At 45.3% G+C, this 20,210-nt stretch overlaps 1 protein-coding gene across 1 annotated transcript in view; it reads right to left on the reverse strand.

The window, feature by feature from the left end:
- The window catches only part of NOL10 (nucleolar protein 10), a 63,956-nt gene that overhangs the window by 31,166 nt on the left and 12,580 nt on the right, over positions 1–20,210 (reverse strand). The window contains 5 exon segments of the mRNA XM_070732999.1: positions 1,959–2,011; positions 8,415–8,481; positions 13,898–14,047; positions 17,271–17,349; positions 17,508–17,593. Of these exon segments, the coding sequence (XP_070589100.1) occupies positions 1,959–2,011; positions 8,415–8,481; positions 13,898–14,047; positions 17,271–17,349; positions 17,508–17,593 (435 nt within the window).

A 20,210-nucleotide genomic window follows, 5' to 3' on the forward strand; every position in this document is an offset into this window, starting at 1 on the left:
GTGGGTGGGCGGAGTCTCCTGCTGCCAGTTTGTAAAACCGGGCCAAACCGGGAGCAACTCACTGCTGGTGGATGGTAGAAGAGATGACAGTGAAAATACTTTCATATAAGTGATAGTCTTCTTATGTAGTGCTACACATGATATAAAATCAACCTGGGCCTTTCTTCAGCCGTATTGGCTGTCTTAATTCAAAATGCTGAAGCTAAAATTGTTTTCTTTTATCTACTTAAATTTCTTATGGCTGCCCACTTTAATAGCTTCTGGGCAGCTTAGAAATCCCAAACACGATTGTTTAAAAAAGCTTTAAAAAGTTAAAAACATAAACAAGGCAGCCTGGACTAAACCACAAGAATAAAAATAGGACAGCCCCACACCCCATACACTTACATTAACCCTAAGTAGGGGTGGGCTGCTAGCCGGAACGCTAAATTGGGCTCACCGCCGTGGTTGTGCGTGTTTGCGGGGCCAGCGCGATTTTGCTTCTGCACCTGTGGATAGCAAAACCGCGCATGGAGCTGCAGGTGCGCCCGTGTTTCAGCATGCACGGAAGCAAAAATCCCATCATTGAAACATGGGTACACCTGTGGCTCCGTGTGGGATTTTGCTATCTCCACAGGTGCAGAAGCAAAATTGCGCTGGACCCACAAGGACTCATGAGCCGCGGTGGCGAGCCCAATTTAGCATTCCGGATAGAGCCCATCCCTGACCCCAGGCCTGAAACAAAGCAGATTTCAAAAACTTTCTGGAACCCCAGGATAGGGGGCACCCTTTGTAGCTTTTTTTGGGGGGGGGGAGAGGCTATTATTCCTCTATTAATAGGGGCAGCAACAGAGAAAACACACTTCCTTTGACCCACACAATGACAATCTTTAATACAGGAGACCTGGAGCACATCCACTCTTCTGAAAGTATTGGATGGACAGAAACAATTTAAGATTGGTGGTCCGTCAGATAACCAGCCACTAAAAAGATCTGATAGTGGTCTCACTACATCTGTAATGGCGAACCTGTGGCATGTGTACCAAAAGTGGCACCCCGAGTCCTCTCTGCTGGCACGTGCACTGTCGCCCGGGGGTGAAATTCAAAAAAATTTCACTACCGGTTCTGTAGGTGTGGCTTGGTGGGTGTGGCAAGGGAAGATATTGCAAAATCTCCATTCCCACCCTACTCCAGGGGAAGGATACTGCAAAATCCCCATTCATTCCCCTCTCCCGGGGGAAGAATATTGCAAAATCTCTATTCCCACTCTGGGGCCAGCCAGAGGTGGTATTTACCGGTTCTCCGAACTACTCAAAATTTCCTCTACCGGTTCTCCAGAACCTGTCAGTACCTGCTTAACTTCACCCCTGCCATCGCCCTAGGTCAGATCTCCGTGGTGTTTCTTTAATGAGCTTCTATTTCCCTGCAAACGATGAAACAGAAGCTCACGAAAGAAAAAGATCTTAACTCCATGGTGCTGGTGTTGGGATGCACTGCCTCCCGCCAGCCAGCTGGTCTTTGGGTCACTGCTGCGCATGCATGCACATGTCTGTGCATGCACATGTTTATATGCACACATTCGTGTACACCTTTCCATTTGGAATGTGTGAGCACAGTATGGGCACTTGGTATCTAAAAGGTTTGCCATTACTGCCACCTAAGTGCAGTTCCGGGATCTTCTAGTGATTTCCCATTGCAATACAAACTAAATACCACCTTGCTTAGATCAGCCAATGAAAGTACTGCCATCAGGAAAAGACAGGTCAATGAAATAAAGGAAACTGTGTAATTTCAATGGGATGGGAATAAAAAACAGGCATGAAGAATTACCGTTGTTTCTTTTTCAATAGCACTGTAACTCATGCATTGAAATATGTACGGTAACCCTTACACCTGAATTAAATACAAAGAGTACAGGTCTATTCTATCATGCCCAGAGACAAAACAGCAAAGATCACTTAACAACCCATGTTACTTACTGGAATGTAGTAGATGTTCATTTTAGGAGTTTCATTGGCTGTGAACAGCATTCCTGTGAATTTAAAAAAAAATTAAGATTGTTGATTTCAAATGCAGAACTTTTCCTCCATTTTAAAATTGGAGGAGATTGAACTCACTAAGGCTTATTAGTGGGAATAAAGCTAGAATATCATACAGTCCAAAGTCATTTTAAAAAAGAAATTAATACAGCAGCAACTCTAACTCAGACAGAAGAATGTTTAACCAAAAGCAACCAGAAGTAATTACCTTTTCTCCCATCTTTCCATGTATACTTTGCCCGCAGATTAATTAAGAGAAAAATGTAAGTCAGACCAACACTGATCTTTGGCAAAGAAGAAATTGTTCTTCTATAATATTGATAGTATTGGAGAAGGAGGCAACATCTTGTTTGACTTTAATTGTCAGCAATGTCCATTATTTTTTATCTGGGATATTAGACTGAGAACCAAATTCTAACAACCAAGAAACTTAGAAGAAATCTGGAGTTTTGAATTTTTGCATTATCCCATATACCGGTAGTAGATTTCCAACAATGTGTATATTTATTTATTTGTTTGTTTGTTTGCTTGTTTTGTCAAGTACATATTGGTGGTATACAAAGATATAACAATATTCATATACATGATTCTAGTAAAAAAAGAAACAATACGAAAGAGGATGGAAGGCACGCTGGTGCACTTATGCACGTATGTTCTAATTGCGGTAATATCTCTGGCTTAATCTTTGAACATGGAGGAAGGAAGTGTCATCCTATAGCCAGATGGTATTAAGAAAATCTTTGCAGCAATTAAGATTGTTTTTTTTTAAAGTATCCAACATTTCTTTTCATATTTCTACCCTCCTTACTCCTGGACAAGAAAGTTAATAATATAAAATGGAAATACTAATCAAACTACAGTGATCACAAGTAATTTTTAAACATGGTCATCCACAATAACTTCCATACACTGCGGTAAAAGATATAAGCAGTAAAAAATCCATAGCTTCCTGTAAGCACTCTAATTAAATTTTTCCCATCAAATGGTATCAACTTCCTGCAGAGTTACAGATTTAGTGTGACAAATTGGCAGGATCCTGGTTCCCGTGAAAATCAACATGTATACAACTGTGCACAGCTTCCAGCAGGAAGCAAAGATTGTCTGAGTGACTTGGGGGGGGGGGTAGTAGGGTTTAACTGCAGCATGAAGGCTTTCAGAACCTATGAATGGAGCTCAAAGAAAACTGTATTTAAAGCAGGCAGGTTCTGTATTTTTATTTTCCCATTCAAAAAATAATAGGCATCCAATAAAGATGCTTCCCCCACCCCCGTCCTTTGACACCAAAAAGAATATAATGGGTTCCTTAATTAATTCAGTAGGAAAAATCTCTACTCTTCCCAACTCCAATATAAACTTAAATTCAAAGCAATTCATTAACCAGGGAAAAATATGTACTCCTGCTATGAAGGGATCTCTTATACACTGCTCGAAAAAATAAAGGGAACACTTAAAAACAGAATATAGCCTTAAGTAAATCAAACTTCTGTGAAATCAAACTGTCCACTTAGGAAGCAACACTGGTTGACAATCAATTTCACATGCTGTTGTGCACATTCAACTTTGTACAGAAGGAAATATTCAATGGGAGTATTTCATTCATTCAGATCTAGGATGTGTTATTTGAGTGTTCCCTTTATTTTTTTGAACAGTATGTATGACAGTGGAATAGAACTACCAGAGCAGCACTCTAAGGACATGACATTATAAAACACTTTTCCAGTTAGATGTCCATCAAACTTCAAGCATCAAACTTTCAGTGATACTTGTAATAAATCAGGAAGGCATCGTGCTCAAACATGGGGGGAAAATCCTGATTGCTTTGAATAATGACATTAGTAAAAGAGAATCTATGAAGACATGGTTAAGACATCATAGACATCCCACAGTGAAATTTTGTAACGGTGGAATAAAATGACCCAATTCTAACATGATGACATTTTCAGTGACAGAAGATGATTTTGGAATTTAGAAATGAAACTGATTAAAAACCTCTATGAAGAATAATTACAAAGCACATGTCTAGATAAACATATATGTTTGATATTTAAAGATATCTTTAAATCTCAAACTCATCACCTCTTGGATTGAACAGATGTGGATTGAACAGATATGTGGACTTCAACTCCCAGAATTCTTCAACCAGTAGGGTTGGCTGGGATATTCTGAGAGTTGAAATTCATAAATTTTAAAACGGCTAAGGTGAGAAACATACTGATAGCCAAGTGTTGGCGAACTTTTTCGGCACCAAGTGCCGAAAAGGGAACATGAGCACATGGTCATCTGGGTTGCGACCAGGAAAAGGAATTGCCCAGGGAGCATGCATGCACCAAAAATTAACTTCTGGTTTCTGGCGCGCATTTGGGTGCCAGCCTGCAAGTCTTCCGGTTAATGCCGCGCATGGACACAAACCAATCAGCTGACCGACACGCATGCTCACAACAGAAAATGGAGGAGCAGCTTTTCCGGTTTCTGGCACTGCCACACACACAAAGGCCAGCTGATTGTTGCGTGTCCATGCGTGTCAGAAACCTGGAAGAGGAATGGCCGACACCGTGTGTGCCGGGCAACAGGACTCCGCATGCTACTTCGGGCATGCGTGTCATAGGATCATCATCACAGTGATAGCCTGTAAAAGCAAAAGTGCTCTAATGTGTTGAAAGCTGTTAAGAATTCTGAAATGGTCAACAGATTACAGTGATCCCTCGATCATCGCGAGGGTTCCGTTCCAGGACCCCACGCGATGATCGATTTTTCGCGAAGTAGCGGTGCGGAAGTAAAAACACCATCTGCACATGCGCAGATGGTGTTTTTACTTCCACTGCCCTTCGCCCGCCCACCCCGTTGCTCGCGCCTGGGGTTTCCCCGCACGCGCGCCGCCCGCCCACGCCATTGCTGGGGCCGCTTCCCAGCTGGGAAGCGAAGCTGGGGTCCCCGCGCGCGCGCCCGCCCACACTACGAGCGGCATTTCACCTTCCCTCCCAGGCAAAAAGATGCCGGCATTCTGGGTTGATGGGGTCGGACTTCCCAGGCGGAAGGCGTGCCCCTCTCCCCGCATCTTTTTGCCTGGGAGGGAAAGTGAAATGCCGCTCGTAGCAGCTGCTAGAGCCGCCGGCATTTCACTTTCCCTCCCAGGCAAAAAGATGCCGGGGAGAGGGGCACGCCTTCCGCCTGGGAAGTCCGGCCCCATCATCCCAGAATGCCGGCATCTTTTTGCCTGGGAGGGAAAGTGAAATGCCGGTGGCTCTAGCAGCTGCTACGAGCGGCATTTCACTTTCCCTCCCAGGCAAAAAGATGCCGGGGAGAGGGGCACGCCTTCCGCCTGGGAAGTCCGGCCCCATCATCCCATAATGCCGGCATCTTTTTGCCTGGGAGGGAAAGTGAAATGCTGCTTGTAGCAGCTGCTAGAGCCGCCGGCATTTCACTTTCACTTCCACCCCCTAGCCAAACGGCTTTTTTCGTGTTTAGCGCTCGAACGCCGTGCTAAACAGGAAAAAAGCCGTTTGGCTAGGGGGTGGATTCTTGCTTCTTAACCGGGAACAGTTGCCCCCTCTCCCAAAGCGATGTTCCAAAGCGGTCTCCGGGAAGCGACCAAGGGAAAGGCAGTCGCCTGCCTTTCCTTCAGCTCTAAAGAAGCGGCAACTGCCCTGCCTCCCCCCAGCCGGTTAACTTGAAGCGCTCGGTTAACCGGCTGGGGGGAGGCAGGGCAGTTGCCGCTTCTTTAGAGCTGAAGGAAAAGCAGGCGACTGCCTTTCCCTTGGTCGCTTCCCGGAGACCGCTTTGGAACATGGCTTTGGTTGTTCCTGCCTCTCCTGCAGCGGAGAGAAGCGGCAAATGGCCAGCCCTTCCCCCAACCGCTTCCCCGCATGCTTTGGATGCACCTGCCTTTCTTACAGCGAAGACAGGCGGCACCTTCCCGAAGCGCTCGGTGAAGCCGCTGGGGGAAGGGCTGGGCCATTTGCCGCTTCTCTCTGCTGCAGGAGAGGCAGGAACAACCAAAGCAATGTTCCAAAGCGGTCTCCGGGAAGCGACCAAGGGAAAGGCAGTCGCCTGCTTTTCCTTCAGCTCTAAAGAAGCGGCAACTGCCCTGCCTCCCCCCAGCCGGTTAACTTGAAGCGCTCGGTTAACCGGCTGGGGGAAGGCAGGGCAGTTGCCGCTTCTTTAGAGCTGAAGGAAAAGCAGGCGACTGCCTTTCCCTTGGTCGATTCCCGGAGACCGCTTTGGAACATCGCTTTGGGAGAGGGGGCAACTGCTCCCGGTTAAGAAGCAAGAATCCACCCCCTAGCCAAATGGCTTTTTTCCTGTTTAGCACGGCGTTCGAGCGCTAAACACGAAAAAAGCCGTTTGGCTAGGGTGTGTCTGTCTCCGCCGCCCGCATCGCCCCTCCGACGGGCCGGCCTCCCCCGCCCGCCTCTGCTGCAGCCACCGCCGCCTCCCCGACTGGCACAAAAGGGCCCCGCCCGCCCCGCCCCAAAGTTTACCTTGCGGCGGGATTCAAAGTGCTGGGGTGGGGGGTGTCACTTCGCCGCTCGTGTCCTGGCTAAACCGGGCGGCAGGAGACAGGCTTTGAGTTTTTAGCTGCGGGGAGAGAAGTAGGACTTTCCTAACTCCCTCCCCCCGCAGCCAAAACTCAAAGCCTGTCTCTTTTTTTTCTTGCGGCGAGCCCAAGCCGTTCCCCTCTCGACCGCAGCCGAGCTTCCCTCGGCCCCCTTTGGCCCCGTCGCCTCCTCCCCGCCTGCCTTTCCTCGCCAAGCGCACGAAAAAAAAGAGAGAAGGCTTCTACCAGAAGCCGGGGACGGCGGGCAGGGGCATGAAGGATCTCTTGCGGGGGAAAAGCCGCTAGCCAGCTTTCGGAGCTCCTCCGCCATCACCCGCTTCTGGTAGAAGCCTTCTCTCTTTTTTTTCGTGCGCTTGGCGAGGAAAGGCAGGCGGGGAGGAGGCGACAGGGCCAAAGGGGGCCGAGGGAAGCTCGGCTGCGGTCGAGAGAGAAACGGCTTGGGCTCGCCGCAAGAAAAAAAAGAGACAGGCTTTTAGTTTTGGCTGCGGGGGGAGGGAATCCCGCCGCAAGGTAAGCTTCGGGGCGGGGCGGGCGGGGCCCTTTTGTGCCAGTCGGGGAGGCGGTGGCGGCTGCAGCAGAGGCGGGCGGGGGAGGCCGGCCCGCCGGAGGGGCGATGCGGGCGGCGGAGACAGGCGAGGTCCCGGCCGCCCCCCGCCCACTTGGCCCCAGACCGGTGCAGCAGGAAAGGGACGGAGAAGGCTCACTGGCAGCCCTTGCCCATCGCCGCGCCTTCGCTTCCCCCCCTCCCCCGCTGGATCCGGCAGCGTGCTGAGGGGAATTGCCGCGGACTGGAGGCAGTGAGGCAGACCGGCTCCGAGGCGAGCGGCCGGAGCTGCGCCCTCCTTCGCCCGCCAGGTGAGGCGAAGGCGAGGGGCGCGCGGCTGCAGCGAGGAGCCGAAGATCCGGGCGGGGAAGACCCAGGGAAGGTTCCTTCGTCCGCCTAGCAGCTGATCTGCTCGGCAGCGCAGCACCAGCGAGGAGCCGAAGATCTTCGGCTCCTCGCTGCTGCTGCGCTGCCGAGCAGATCAGCTGCTAGGCGGCCGCTCGAGAGCAAGAGGGGGAGAGATAGAGAAAGAGAGAGAAGGAAAGAAAGAGATGAGAGAGGGAGGAAGAGAGTGTGAGAGAGGAAGAAGCAACATAGAGAAAGAGGGGGAAGACCCAGGGAAGCCTCTGCCCGGCGGGGAAACTCCACCATCTACGCATGTGTGGAAGGGCACGCATGCGCAGATGGTGGAGTTTACTTCCGGGTTGAAAACTCGCGAAATAGCCCTTTCGCGATACTTGAGGACGCGAAACTCGAGGGTTCACTGTATTCAGTTGTTAAATACTGTCAGAGGAAAAGTGAAAAAGGTCACCTCCTTCCAAATTCTCAAGATGTTATCTGTTAGTACAAGGTACATGGTTGTTAGGGTTTGCCATTGTAAACTACATATTGCAGTCTCTTGTACTATCACTTTAAATATTTTGGGATGGTTCGCCATAAGAGGGCGCCAATACTCCTTCCCTCAATGATGCTTTAACGCTCATTCGCTTTTGCTTTGCCTTGAGGGGGGAGTGTATTTGCTTAGTGCTTATTATATTGGATGGCTTAGTGCTTGTTATGGATTGTTTCTATTTTGTATATATGTAAATAGTACTTATTAAGCATAACTAAGTCTCTGTCTTTTTTTCTTTGGCTTTACCACACATCCACACTCTGTTAAAATTCTCTGTTCAGTGTACGTCAAAGGTCTCATAGCCTAGTTATACAGAGACATACCAACATTGTCTAACACTAGGCTGCCAGGAAAGCTATGGGTCAATCTGTATGACCACAAAATCGAGATTATTTTGTACTTTACCTGAGTTAGGGTACAGGCAAACATCATTAATATTATGTTCAGGTTCTATAGAGGTGAATATTTTCCCCTGAAAAATAAAGTCAAACAATCCTTAATAAAAACATACAACGGAAGTAAGGAATTTCATACTATATAAATTATTTGAACAGTGAGGTGGATGGCATATGAATCCAATAAATCTTCAGACAATAAATCTTATTATCTGCAGAAATATTGTTGTTGCCTTCATAATTGCTAATATTAATCTGGAAGTGTGTGCAGTTAAGTAGAACAATTTAATTACTGTTTCGGGTTCAAAGTCTTCAATTCCATTATGTTACGCAGAGCCGTATTTTTATAGCTGTTGCACTCTGAAATGTATAGTACTTTTAAAGAGTATAAAATCTATCATCTTTCTTTTTCTTTCTTTCTTTCATTCATTCATTCGTTCTTTCCTTCCTTTCTTTCCACCTCCTTACCCGCCATCCAATAAGTTACTTGATTTGTGCAAAGAACACCTAGCAGCAAATTTCCATGCTTAAATTACATTTTCTTTTTAATAAACAACATGCACTAAATCATGTTGTGAGCCTCCCCGAGTCTTGTTGTAAGCCGCCCCATGTCTTCAGAGAGAGGCGGCATACAAATATTATTATTATTATTATTATTATTAATAATAATAATAACAATAACAACATCATCATCATCATCACCACCAACAAAAATGTCTTATCATCTAGAGTTTGTAACAGAAGCCATTTAATTGTATGTAATACTCTACTGGGTGCGATTTTTTCATGATCTTCCTGGACACACAATAATTTGGCAATTTGATTAGTATATTAATATTATTAATATTAATATTAATAATATTATTATTATTATTATAATCATATTGCCAAATGGTGCAGTGCAGTCTAAGTCTATTGATTTAAGTGGTTGTAAAGTTTATCAAAATCTTTTCTCCATTAAAAAAAGAAAGTATTTATAAGCTCTGGCCAGACTAGACTCATCTTTATTGCCAACAAGCACGTCTCCCTAGCATGTAGCTCTTCACTTCCACAATGTGACTTCTAGTATTTCTAACTAGTAGATAATCCATGAGCACAAGGTCCTCTTTTTTTATGCTTGTGATTATGAGGCTGATGATTGTAGCAAACTCCATTTTCTACCATTTGAAGGCAGATTCTGTAGCCATTTAGGCTCTCCACATTCCTTGGCAGCCAGTTCCACCTACTTCCAAAGAATTTAGAAGAGGTCAATGAGATGCCATTGCATTGCTAGGTATGAAGAAAGCAAATAAATGAATACAGAGAAAGGAAATTACTCTTCTGGTATTTTTCTGATGGCTGGATTGCAAAAACAAAAAAACTGGCAAACATTTTGAGGACATGGATGTTGAAGATTTTAACACGACAAACACATCAGCAAGGCTCAAGCACTGAAGACGTCTTCCTTGAGTAAGTGTTAATTAAACAGAGTACTACAAGCAAACATCTGCCAGCTGGATCAGCCATTTCCCTACATTTTTCACCCAGCGTGTATGAACATAGTTTTCCTGGGCCTTCAAAGAAAGTATTTTCTCCTTTTCCAGGGGAAGTATGTGTATTTTCCATCCCACTGCAATATTTTCCACAACCTATTCCAACGTTTTCATGTAGAGGAAAAAGATGTTTGGCCAGAACCAGATTTAATTTAGAAGTGAGTGTTATGTGTAGGGAGGTATGATAGAGGAAAGAAGACCTACTGCTTTGAAGAGAGCAATACATTGTATTAATGATTGCTAGATGTTTGAGGAAGCCTCAGCCCCTTTCCTCTCTACCATAAAAACAACTCCCTCACCCCTGAGACAAGTGAAATGTTAAATTCTTTTTGTTCCACAACATGCTGGGATATCAGAACACTGATATAATTATTGTGTAAAGTCATGGTTATGGCAGAAGGGGTTTGTGGTATGCCGGGAATAAGGTGAGGAGTCCACATTTCTGGTTCTTACACAGAAGGTCCCTTTATATAGATATACAGTGTTCCCTCGATTTTCGCAGGTTCAAACTTCGCGAAAAGTCTATACCACGGTTTTTCAAAAATATTAATTAAAAAATACTTTGCGGTTTTTTCCCCTATAACAAGGTTTTTCCCGCCCGATGACGTCATATGTCATTGCCAAATTTCATCCGCCTTTAATAGATATTTTTTTGAATAATCTTTAATAAATAAACATTGTGAGTAATAATCTAAATGGTTGCTAAGGGAATGTGAAATTGCAATTTAGGGGTTTAAAGTGTTAAGGGAAGGCTTGTGATACTGTTCATAGCCAAAAAATAGTGTATTTACTTCTTCGGAAATTCGACTTTCGCGGACGGTCTCGGAACGCATTCCCCGCAAAAACTGAGGGAACACTGTATCTTCTTGAGTTGGTAATCTTCAAATATAGGGTTCATTTATTAGTATCAATCAAATGTATTCCCTGGTGGAGTCACGGGATTCTTGGCAGATCACAAAAGGTACGATGTAGAAACATAACATATAAAATAATTAAAACTCAATATATTCGCTAACCACTTGCCTGGTTTGTTTTCAAAGAAGTTTTCAAAAAAGTTTTGCTTACTTTTCAATTTGCTGTGCTAATTCTTCTTTTTCCATTAAATTTAAGTTAAATATTTCTCATCTTTGTGATTCCTTTTGTAATCCTTCCTCTAATTTTCTATACTCTTCCTCTAATTTCCCCCTTTCTTGTTTTTTCTTTTTATAATCTTTAGCCATATAGGCTATTGCAATTCCCCTCATCACTGTGTCCCAAAGAAATTAGTGTGTTCCTTCTTATTTTCTTGAAAGAAAAATTGCAAAGAGGAAACATATGGCATCAGACCCCTAAACCTTTCCAAAAACCCTCAGCTTTCAGTTTTTTTTCCCCAGAAGGCAGATAATGTCAGAAACAGAGAAAACTCCAATGGGAAGAGCTACTCCTATCTCCCTGAAAAGCAATGCTTCCAGATTCTGGACCGCCTGATTTCTAAATATGAAAGACAACCAGCTGTTTCTCCCAGCACGATCGAAGAGGCCAGGCCAACTCTAGGAGATGCAACCCTCTCAGCAATCTAGCACCACACTGTAATTATAAGTTGAAACCAGCACCTTAAATGGCAACCAGTCATGGCCCCTGCTGAGAATTCTGGAGCTTGTAGACATCTGGAAAGTGGCATAGCTGTACTAGAACAGCTCCCCAAAGGCTTGAGATGTGGAGATGATGATGATGATGATGATGATGATTATTATTATTATTATTATTATTATTATTATTATTATTATTAATTAGAATTGTATGCCGCCCCTCTCCGTAGACTCGGGGCAGCTCACAACAGTGATAAAAACAATACATGGTAACAAATCTAATACTTAGAATCTAAAATAACAGTTTTACATTAAAAAGTCTAAAAAAAACACAACCCAATAGATAAAATACAAACACACGGTAATATCATGCACAAAACTACATAGGCAAAGGGGGGGATGTCTCAATTCCCCCAAGCCTGACAACAGACGTGGGTTTTAAGGAGATCTCTGGGGGGAGCTGGTTCCAGAGGGCCGGGACCGCCACAGAGAAGGCTCTTCCCCTGGGTCCTGCCAGACGACATTGTTTAGTCGACGGGACCCGGAGAAGACAACTCTGTGGGACCTAACCAGCTGCTGGGATTCTTGCGGCAGAAGGTGGTCCCGCAGATATTCTGGTCCGGTGCCATGAAGGGCTTTATAGGTCATAACCAACACTTTGAATTGTGACCGGAAACTGATCGGCAACCAATGCAGACTGCGGAGTGTTGGTGTAACATGGGCATACTTAGGAAAGCCCATGATTGCTCTTGCAGCTGCATTCTGCACGATCTGAAGTTTCCGGACACTTTTCAAAGGTAGCCCCATGTAGAGAGCATTGCAGTAGTCGAACCTCGAGGTGATGAGGGCATGAGTGACTCTGAGCAGTGACTCCCGGTCCAGAAAGGGCCGCAACTGGTGCACCAGGCGAACCTGGGCAAATGCCCCCCTCGCCACAGCTGAAAGATGTTTCTCTAATGTGAGCTGTGGATCGAGGAGGACGCCCAAGTTGCGGACCCTCTCTGAGGGGGTCAATAATTCTCCCCCCCCCAGGGTAATAGACGGACAGATGGAGTTGTCCTTGGGAGGCAGAACCCATAGTCATTCCGTCTTATCTGGGTTGAGTTTGAGTCTGTTGACACCCATCCAGGCCCCAACAGCCTCCAGACACTGGCACATCACTTCCACTGCTTCATTGACTGTAGTCTGTAGAGGAGCCATAGCATCTTAGGGAAAGGGTAACCATTCTAATCTTAGTTTTCACTGAATCCAGGAGGAGTCCGCTAAATAAACAAAGAATGCCAACAGTCGTGACCGCAAGTTTGACTCTGAAATAGGACTTGCCCCGCCCCTCCCGTCTTCACTTGTTTCTTCACTAGTTTCATTTTGCCTCTAGGTACAATACTCTTCCTTTCCCTCCCTGTTTAATTCTGGACCTCACCCACTTCTGCTGCTGCTTTCTTAATAATTATGAAAAAAGGGTTTTCCTCCAACCTCATTTTTGAAAACCAAAGCTGAGATTTTTTCCCCCCAGCTCCAGGCAAAGTGCATGAAGCGGCTTCCCGCCTTACCACCTTCCTCTTTTTGTCCCATGACATACAATCATAGGTGATTAGGGAGCAGTTGAGACAGAGGCTGGTAAGGATGATTAGATCTGCTTTGTTAACAAGAAGAACTTCTCATTTGAAGACTCCTCACCGAAAAGCACAAGAACCGTAGGGAGGAAGGCATCTGCTCTCTTAAAGTTCCTTTTACAGAAATGGGTGACAGTGTCTGCCCAAGTTTCGGTCAACCCTATTTAAAGCAATGACCAAATCTTATTTTATGATTGTATAGATACATTTGAATCCTGGGACATATCCTTTGTGTTTCCGGGCAACGTTTGTCTATTATTCTGTGAACAGAAGGGTCATTTTTGACATCTATGACAGCAGAGAGTTAGGGAGGAGAAATGCAATATGTTTGGATAATGGGCAGGTAGAAGGAAGAGAGATGATCAGCAGTGGTATCATTCCACAACTGCGCTTGTTGAATTAGAAGGACAATACGAAATATGGCTTATCCCAAAAGTTAAGCATTGGGGATTGTAACAATACCGGTAGGCCTTTCAGATTTTGCAAAATCCAAGACGTGCAAACACATTTTCTTTGCAGGACTGAAGCACTTCTACTTAACGAAACAGAGTTACCATTATCTGGCACACTAAATAAACTAATGACCTTTCAATCAACAACCTCAGCGTTTTAGCCACTGAGCCACCACATCCCAAAGGCACACTAAATACAAATCAATAAAATACTATTCTTACCTCGAATGGAATACTACTGAAAGTAAACACACTATTTACGATTTAGCTATCACAATAGAAAGTAGAAGATGCTCAGAAAAAAAAAAACGTGAATCATTATCCTTACCGTGTCCTGGTTCCATAGTTTTATAATTCGTGAATCAGCAGAAATAATCAGGTCCAATGCATTGTGGAACTGGATTGATTTGACTGGTAGACCATATTGGTGATCCTTCATTATTAAAGGATTACTCGACCGAAGATCATAAAGTAAGACCTGGTGCCCAGAAAAGATAGGTCAATTTTCTATTGTTTAATGCAGGTATAAATCTAATATATCAGATATACACTGCTAAAAAAATTAAGGGAACACTTAAACAACACAATATAACTCCAAATAAGTCAAACTTCTGTGAAACAAACTTCACTGAGGAAGCAACACTGATTGACAATAAATTTCGCATGCTGTTGTGCACATTCAACTTTGTACAGAACAAAGTACAGTAATACCTCATGATACGAACTTAATTGGTGCAAGGAGGAGGTTCGTAAGACGGACGGTTCATAAGACGAAACATTGTTTCCCATAGGAAACAATGTAAAGTCAATTAATCAGTGCAAAAACAAAAAAAACCCGCAAAAAAACGCTGCCGCCCGGCTGTCACCTTTTAAAACAGCCTGGGGGCTTCGGCGTTGGGAGGCTGCTGAGAAGCCCCCCGGCTGTTTTAAAAGGTGACAGCCGGGCGGCGGGGCTTCTCAGCGAAAGTTCGGGTTTGGGAGGCTGCTTTGAGGAGGCGAGGAAGCCTCTTGCAGCAGCTGCCACAGCCGCCGGCTTCCCCGCCGCTCGCCCGCCGAGGATGCTGACCTGCTGCCTCGCGGGGAAGACGGGCAAGAGCGATCTTCTGCCGGCCATGGGCGAGCGGTGGGGAGTCGCCCATGGCCGGCAGAAGATCGCTCTTGCCCGGCTTCCCCGCGAGGCAGCAGGTCAGCAAGAGCGATCTTCTGCCGGCCATGGGCGACTCCCCGCCGCTCGCCCATGGCCGGCAGAAGATCGCTCTTGCCCGGCTTCCCCGCGAGGCTTCCCCCATCCTCGCCCGCCACCCGCCCGCCCAGAATGCTGACCTGATGCTTCGCGGGGAAGCCAGGCAAGAGCGATCTTCTGCCGGCCATGGGCGAGCGGCGGGGAGTCGCCCATGGCCGGCAGAAGATCGCTCTTGCCCGGCTTCACCGCGAGGCATCAGGTCAGCAAGAGCGATCTTCTGCCGGCCATGGGTGACTCCCCGCCGCTCGCATTGGGGTGGGGGGGCTGTCAGGACACCCCCCCACCCCAGCACTTTGCATCCCACCGGCTAAGAGCAATCGGGCAGCAGCTTCTGCCGGACACGGGTAATGAGCGGGACAGAGAAGCGGGGAGAATCAGGAGGCTCCTTTGGCGGCTGGAGGTTGCCTGGCTTTGTGTTTTTGGCTGGAGGAGGAAGCAGTAGGACCTTCCTAACTCCCTCCCCCCCAGCCAAAACCCCAAAGCCTGTTTGCTGCCACACGATTTAGCCAGGACAGGAGCGAAGTGACGTGGAGGAATGGGGAGCTGAAACCGGGCGGTTTCAGCTTTCCATCCCTTCACGTCACTTCGCCGCTAAATCGTGTGGCAGCAAACATGCTTTGGGGGTTTGGCTGGGGGGGAGGGAGTTAGGAAGGTCCTACTTCTCCCCCCCAGCCAAAACCCCAAAGCATGTTTGCTGCCACACGATTTAGCGGCGAAGTGACGTGAAGGGATGGAAAGCTGAAACCGCCCGGGTTCGGGGGGGTGCTGGCAAGCCCCCCAGGCCAGCTGCGACCTTTTAAAACAGCCGCGCCGCTTCCCATCTGTCTCCTGAAGCCGAACGCGGAAGTTTGGCTTTGCCGTTCGGCTTCAGGAGACAGATGGGAAGCGGCGCGGCTCTTTTAAAAGGTCGCAGCCGGCCTGGGGGGCTTGCCAGCACCCCCCCGAACCCCGAACTTGTGCCGAACTTCTGGGTTCGGGGTTGGGGGGGTGCTGGGAAGCCCCGCCGCCCGGCTGTCACCTTTTAAAATAGCCGCGCGGCTTCCCAGCAGTCTCCGAACACCGGTTCGTAACTCGAAAAAAGTTCGTAAGAAGAGGCAAAAATTTTCTGAACCCCGGGTTCGTATCACGAGTTGTTCGTAAGACGAGGGGTTCGTATCTTGAGGTATCACTGTATTCAATGGCAATATTTCATTCATTCAGATCTAGGATGTGTTGTTTGAATGTTCCCTTTTTTTTTTTGAGCAGTATATTTTCAAATTGAGAAAAATAAAAAAGATATTTCAGCTTACTGAATATTTTGTAAATCTACCCCATGAACTTTTAGATAACAAATCCTCCATCCTACAAATTATACTCATAATTAAAATTGAACTTCCATTCCGGCTAGTTTTGTTTGATTGGCTGAAGTTCTTTTTAACGGAAAGCATCACAAGTAGCTCTCATCAATAACCCAAATTAACATGCTACACATCAATGAAACCTTTTGAAGAACCCACAAGTGTCTTGGACTTAGACTTGAATTAAGCAATGTTAATTACAATACTTCCAGCACCACATTCCCTTCACAAGCTCACTTTATCGAATTATCGTCCGTCCATCCATCCACCCACCCATCCACCCACCCACCCATCCATCCAACCATCCCTCCATTCAATTATATGCCACACACCTCCTTCTGCAAAGTGACTCTGGCTTACAATTAAAATCATAAACATTAAATAATATTAGAAACATAGAAGATTCACGGCAGAAAAAGACCTCAGGGTCCATCTAGTCTGCCCTTATACTATTTCCTGTATTTTATCTTAGGATGGATATATGTTTATCCCAGGCACGTTTAAATTCAATTACTGTGGATTTACCAATCATGTCTGCTAGAAGTTTGTTCCAAGGATCTATTACTGTTTCAGTAAAATAATATTTTCATTACTTCTAATCTTTCCCCCAACTAACCTCAGATTGTACCTCCTTGTTCTTGTGTTCACTTTCCTATTAAAAACATTTACCTCCTGAACCTTATTTAACCCTTTGACATATTTAAATGTTTCGATCATGTCCCCCCCTTTTCCTTCTGTCCTCCAGACAATACAGATTGAGTTCATTAAGTCTTTCCTGATACGTTTTATGCTTAAGACCTTCCACCATTTTTGTAGCCTGTCTTTCGACTCGTTCAATTTTATCAATATCTTTTTGTAGGTGAGGTCTACAATATTTTAATATTATAAACATTGGGTACAAAAGCTTAAAAAAAGAGGCAAAAGCGATGCAGCAGTGGCATTTTCCCTGCTAGCCTCATATACCACCCTCAACATAGAGCATCCCTGTCAGAACCCCAAGCCATCAAACCCAGATTTTAATGTCCTTCTAGAAGGCCAAAAGAGTCAGGACTATCTCAATTCAGTAAGCAAGAAAAGCAAGACACTCCTTGAGGATTGCAATAAGAAAGTGCACAGCATACCTGCCCTGTAGACGTTCCGACAGCCATTTTCAAGCTTCCATCAAACTTCAGGGCAGAAACAGCGGGCAGGCCCCCTACCCTGGGAAAATTCAAATAAATTTCATTCAGTCGCAGTAAAGGTCATCATAATCTGGACTTTAGCTAATCATACCAAATCTGCATCTGACAGCATATTATTTCTGTTAGAAACATGACACGGGGGATAGATTTAGAAAGAGTATTAAGAAATGTCCATACTCTTGATCAGCAGTCACGCTGTTTAAAGCACAATCCAGTATCCCAACTCGATTTCTCACTCTAGGATCCCAGCATTCCACCTTTCCCTGAGGAAAAAAGAAACAAAGAAAGAAAAATGTCATTCAGTATATTTTGAATAATTCACCACGATTCACCTGCTTCCTAATCTGCTATGTACAGAAATCACTGAATTACTATTGTTACCCAAGGGGTCTTTGGAATAATGAGCATTTATTCCTCCCAGTTTAAATATTTTGCTGCATTCCAATCTGACATGGTTTCCCCCAATTCTGAACAACAACTCAGGAGATTCCAAAAGCAGAATAACACAGAGCTTCTGCAGAACACCAGCCAGCTGAATTATTTGGAGTATCTGAGCTATATTAGGGAAGAACGGACCATAAACCCTTACCTATAAAGCCCTATATGGCTTAGGGCCAGATTATCTATGGGACTGTCTCTTGCTACATACCTCCCAGAGACCAATTAGAGCACACAGAGCACACCTGGCCTCCTCCAGGTCCCATCAGCCAAGTAATGTAGACTGGCGGGACCTCGGGGGAGGGCCTTCTCTGTTGCTGCCCCAGCTCTATGGAACCAACTTCTCCACACCCGATGTCTGTACTGCTCCCACCCTGCTGGCTTTTGTAAGGCCACGAAGACCTGGCTATGCTGGCAGGCCTGGGGGCCCTAAATCAACAACTAGCTTGACCACCTGTATGAATATGATTCTGTATGAATGGTATGTATGCATGTTGTTGAGTTGTTTTATTATGAGTTTTTTTAATTAGGGTTTTAGAATTTAGATTGGTTTTTTTTACTCCTTATTGTTGTTTGTAATTCTATATGGTAATTTTATATTGTTGTAAGCCACCCTGAGTCCTATAAATAGATAGATAGGTAGGTAGGTAGAAGATAGATAGATAAATAGATAGACAGACAGACTAGATAGATAGATAGATAGATAGATAGATAGATAGATAGATAGAGATAGATAGATAGTTAGTTAGTTAAGTAGGTAGTTAAGTAGGTAGTTAGGTAGTTAGTTAGTTAGGTAGGTAATTAGGTAGGTAGGTAGATGATAGATAGATAGATAGATAGATAGATAGATAGATAGATAGATAGATAGATAGATAGATAGATAGATAACAGTTAAGAATAAATTGTGATAGTCCGGTTGGGCATTTAATTGGTATAATTATTTGCTCACTCTAAGTTGAAGATGGATAGAACCCAATAAAATGATAGAGGCAGTATCTAGCAATATAGGTATTCTTTGAATTATAACCACAATTAGGAATAGAATTTATTTCTAAGAAAGACAATTGTTAAATGAATCTAGCCCTATTTTCTGACCATTTTGCCAATCACTGCAGTTGTTAAGTGAATCAGGTGGTCGCTATAAGCAAATCCAGCTTCCCCCACCAATGTTGCCTTTTGGAAGCCGGCTGGGAAGGTTGCAAATGGTGATCACATGACCCCAAGATGCTGCAGCCATCGTAAATATATGCGGGTTGTCAAACACCCAAATTTTGATCACCTGACTGTAAGGAATGCTGCAATACTGGTTGGGAGGAATGCACAAGAGCTGGTTGTAAATCACTAGTTTCAGTCCCATTATAACTTTGAGTAGTTGCTACATGAATGGTTGTAAGCAGGCATGGGTTGCCAGTCCTGCTGCTACCTTTGCACTGCGTGCATAGCTTTGGGTGTCTGGCATGTGCAAACCGCATCCCAGTGAAATTTCGCTTCTGCGCATCTACAGGAAGCAATCGGACCAGAATCTCTCCGGGACCGCCTTCTGCCGCACGAATCCCAGCGACCAGTTAGGTCCCACAAAGTGGGCCTTCTCCGAGTCCCGTCGACTAAACAATGATCTTTTGGCGGGACCCAGGGGAAGAGCCTTCTCTGTGGCGGCCCCGGCCCTCTGGAACCAGCTCCCCCCAGAGATCAGAATTACCCCCACCCTCCTCTCCTTTCCTAAGCTCCTTAAAACCCACATCTGCCGTCAGGCATGGCGGAACTGAGATATTCCCTCCCCCCTAGGCCTATACAATTTATGCATGGTATGTTTGTGTGTATTTTTGGTTTTTAATAAGGTTTTTTTAAGTGGTTTTAAATATTAGATTTGTTACATGCTGTTTTTATTATTGTTGTGAGCCGCCCCGAGTCTACGGAGAGGGGTGGCATACAGATCTAATAAGTAAGTAAGTAAGTAAGTAAGTAAGTAAGTAAGTAAGTAAGTAAGTAAATAAATAAATAAAATCTCGCAAGGAGACATGCGAGCGAGAGATTTTGGTGACCTTTTTTGCTTCCGTTACTGCGCAGAAGCAAAAAATTGCTGAAATCTCGTGCACACGTGCTTCCCCATGCAAGAATTTGCTTCCTGTGCATGCGCAGAAGCAAAATCTCACTGGGACATGCACACACGCCATTCACCCGAAGCTGTGTGCGCAGCTCCAGTTTTACTACTGGTGCAGCATCCCTTACCGTTAAAATAGAGTACTGGTTGTAATCAAGGACTGTGTATATTACGTAGGAGGTATTTTGAGCTTCAGGAAGTGGAAGAGGTTTTTTTTTATTATGGTAACTGCCAAATGTGGAACCTGCCTTGCCTGGCTGTTCACAATGACCAGTTCAGTGGTGGGTTTCTACCAGTTCGTCCCAGTTCAAGTGAACTGGTAGCGGCAGCGTTGTGCATGC

This window comes from Erythrolamprus reginae, chromosome 1 (genome assembly GCF_031021105.1).
Source record: "Erythrolamprus reginae isolate rEryReg1 chromosome 1, rEryReg1.hap1, whole genome shotgun sequence".
Classification (NCBI taxonomy): Eukaryota; Metazoa; Chordata; class Lepidosauria; order Squamata; family Dipsadidae; genus Erythrolamprus; species Erythrolamprus reginae.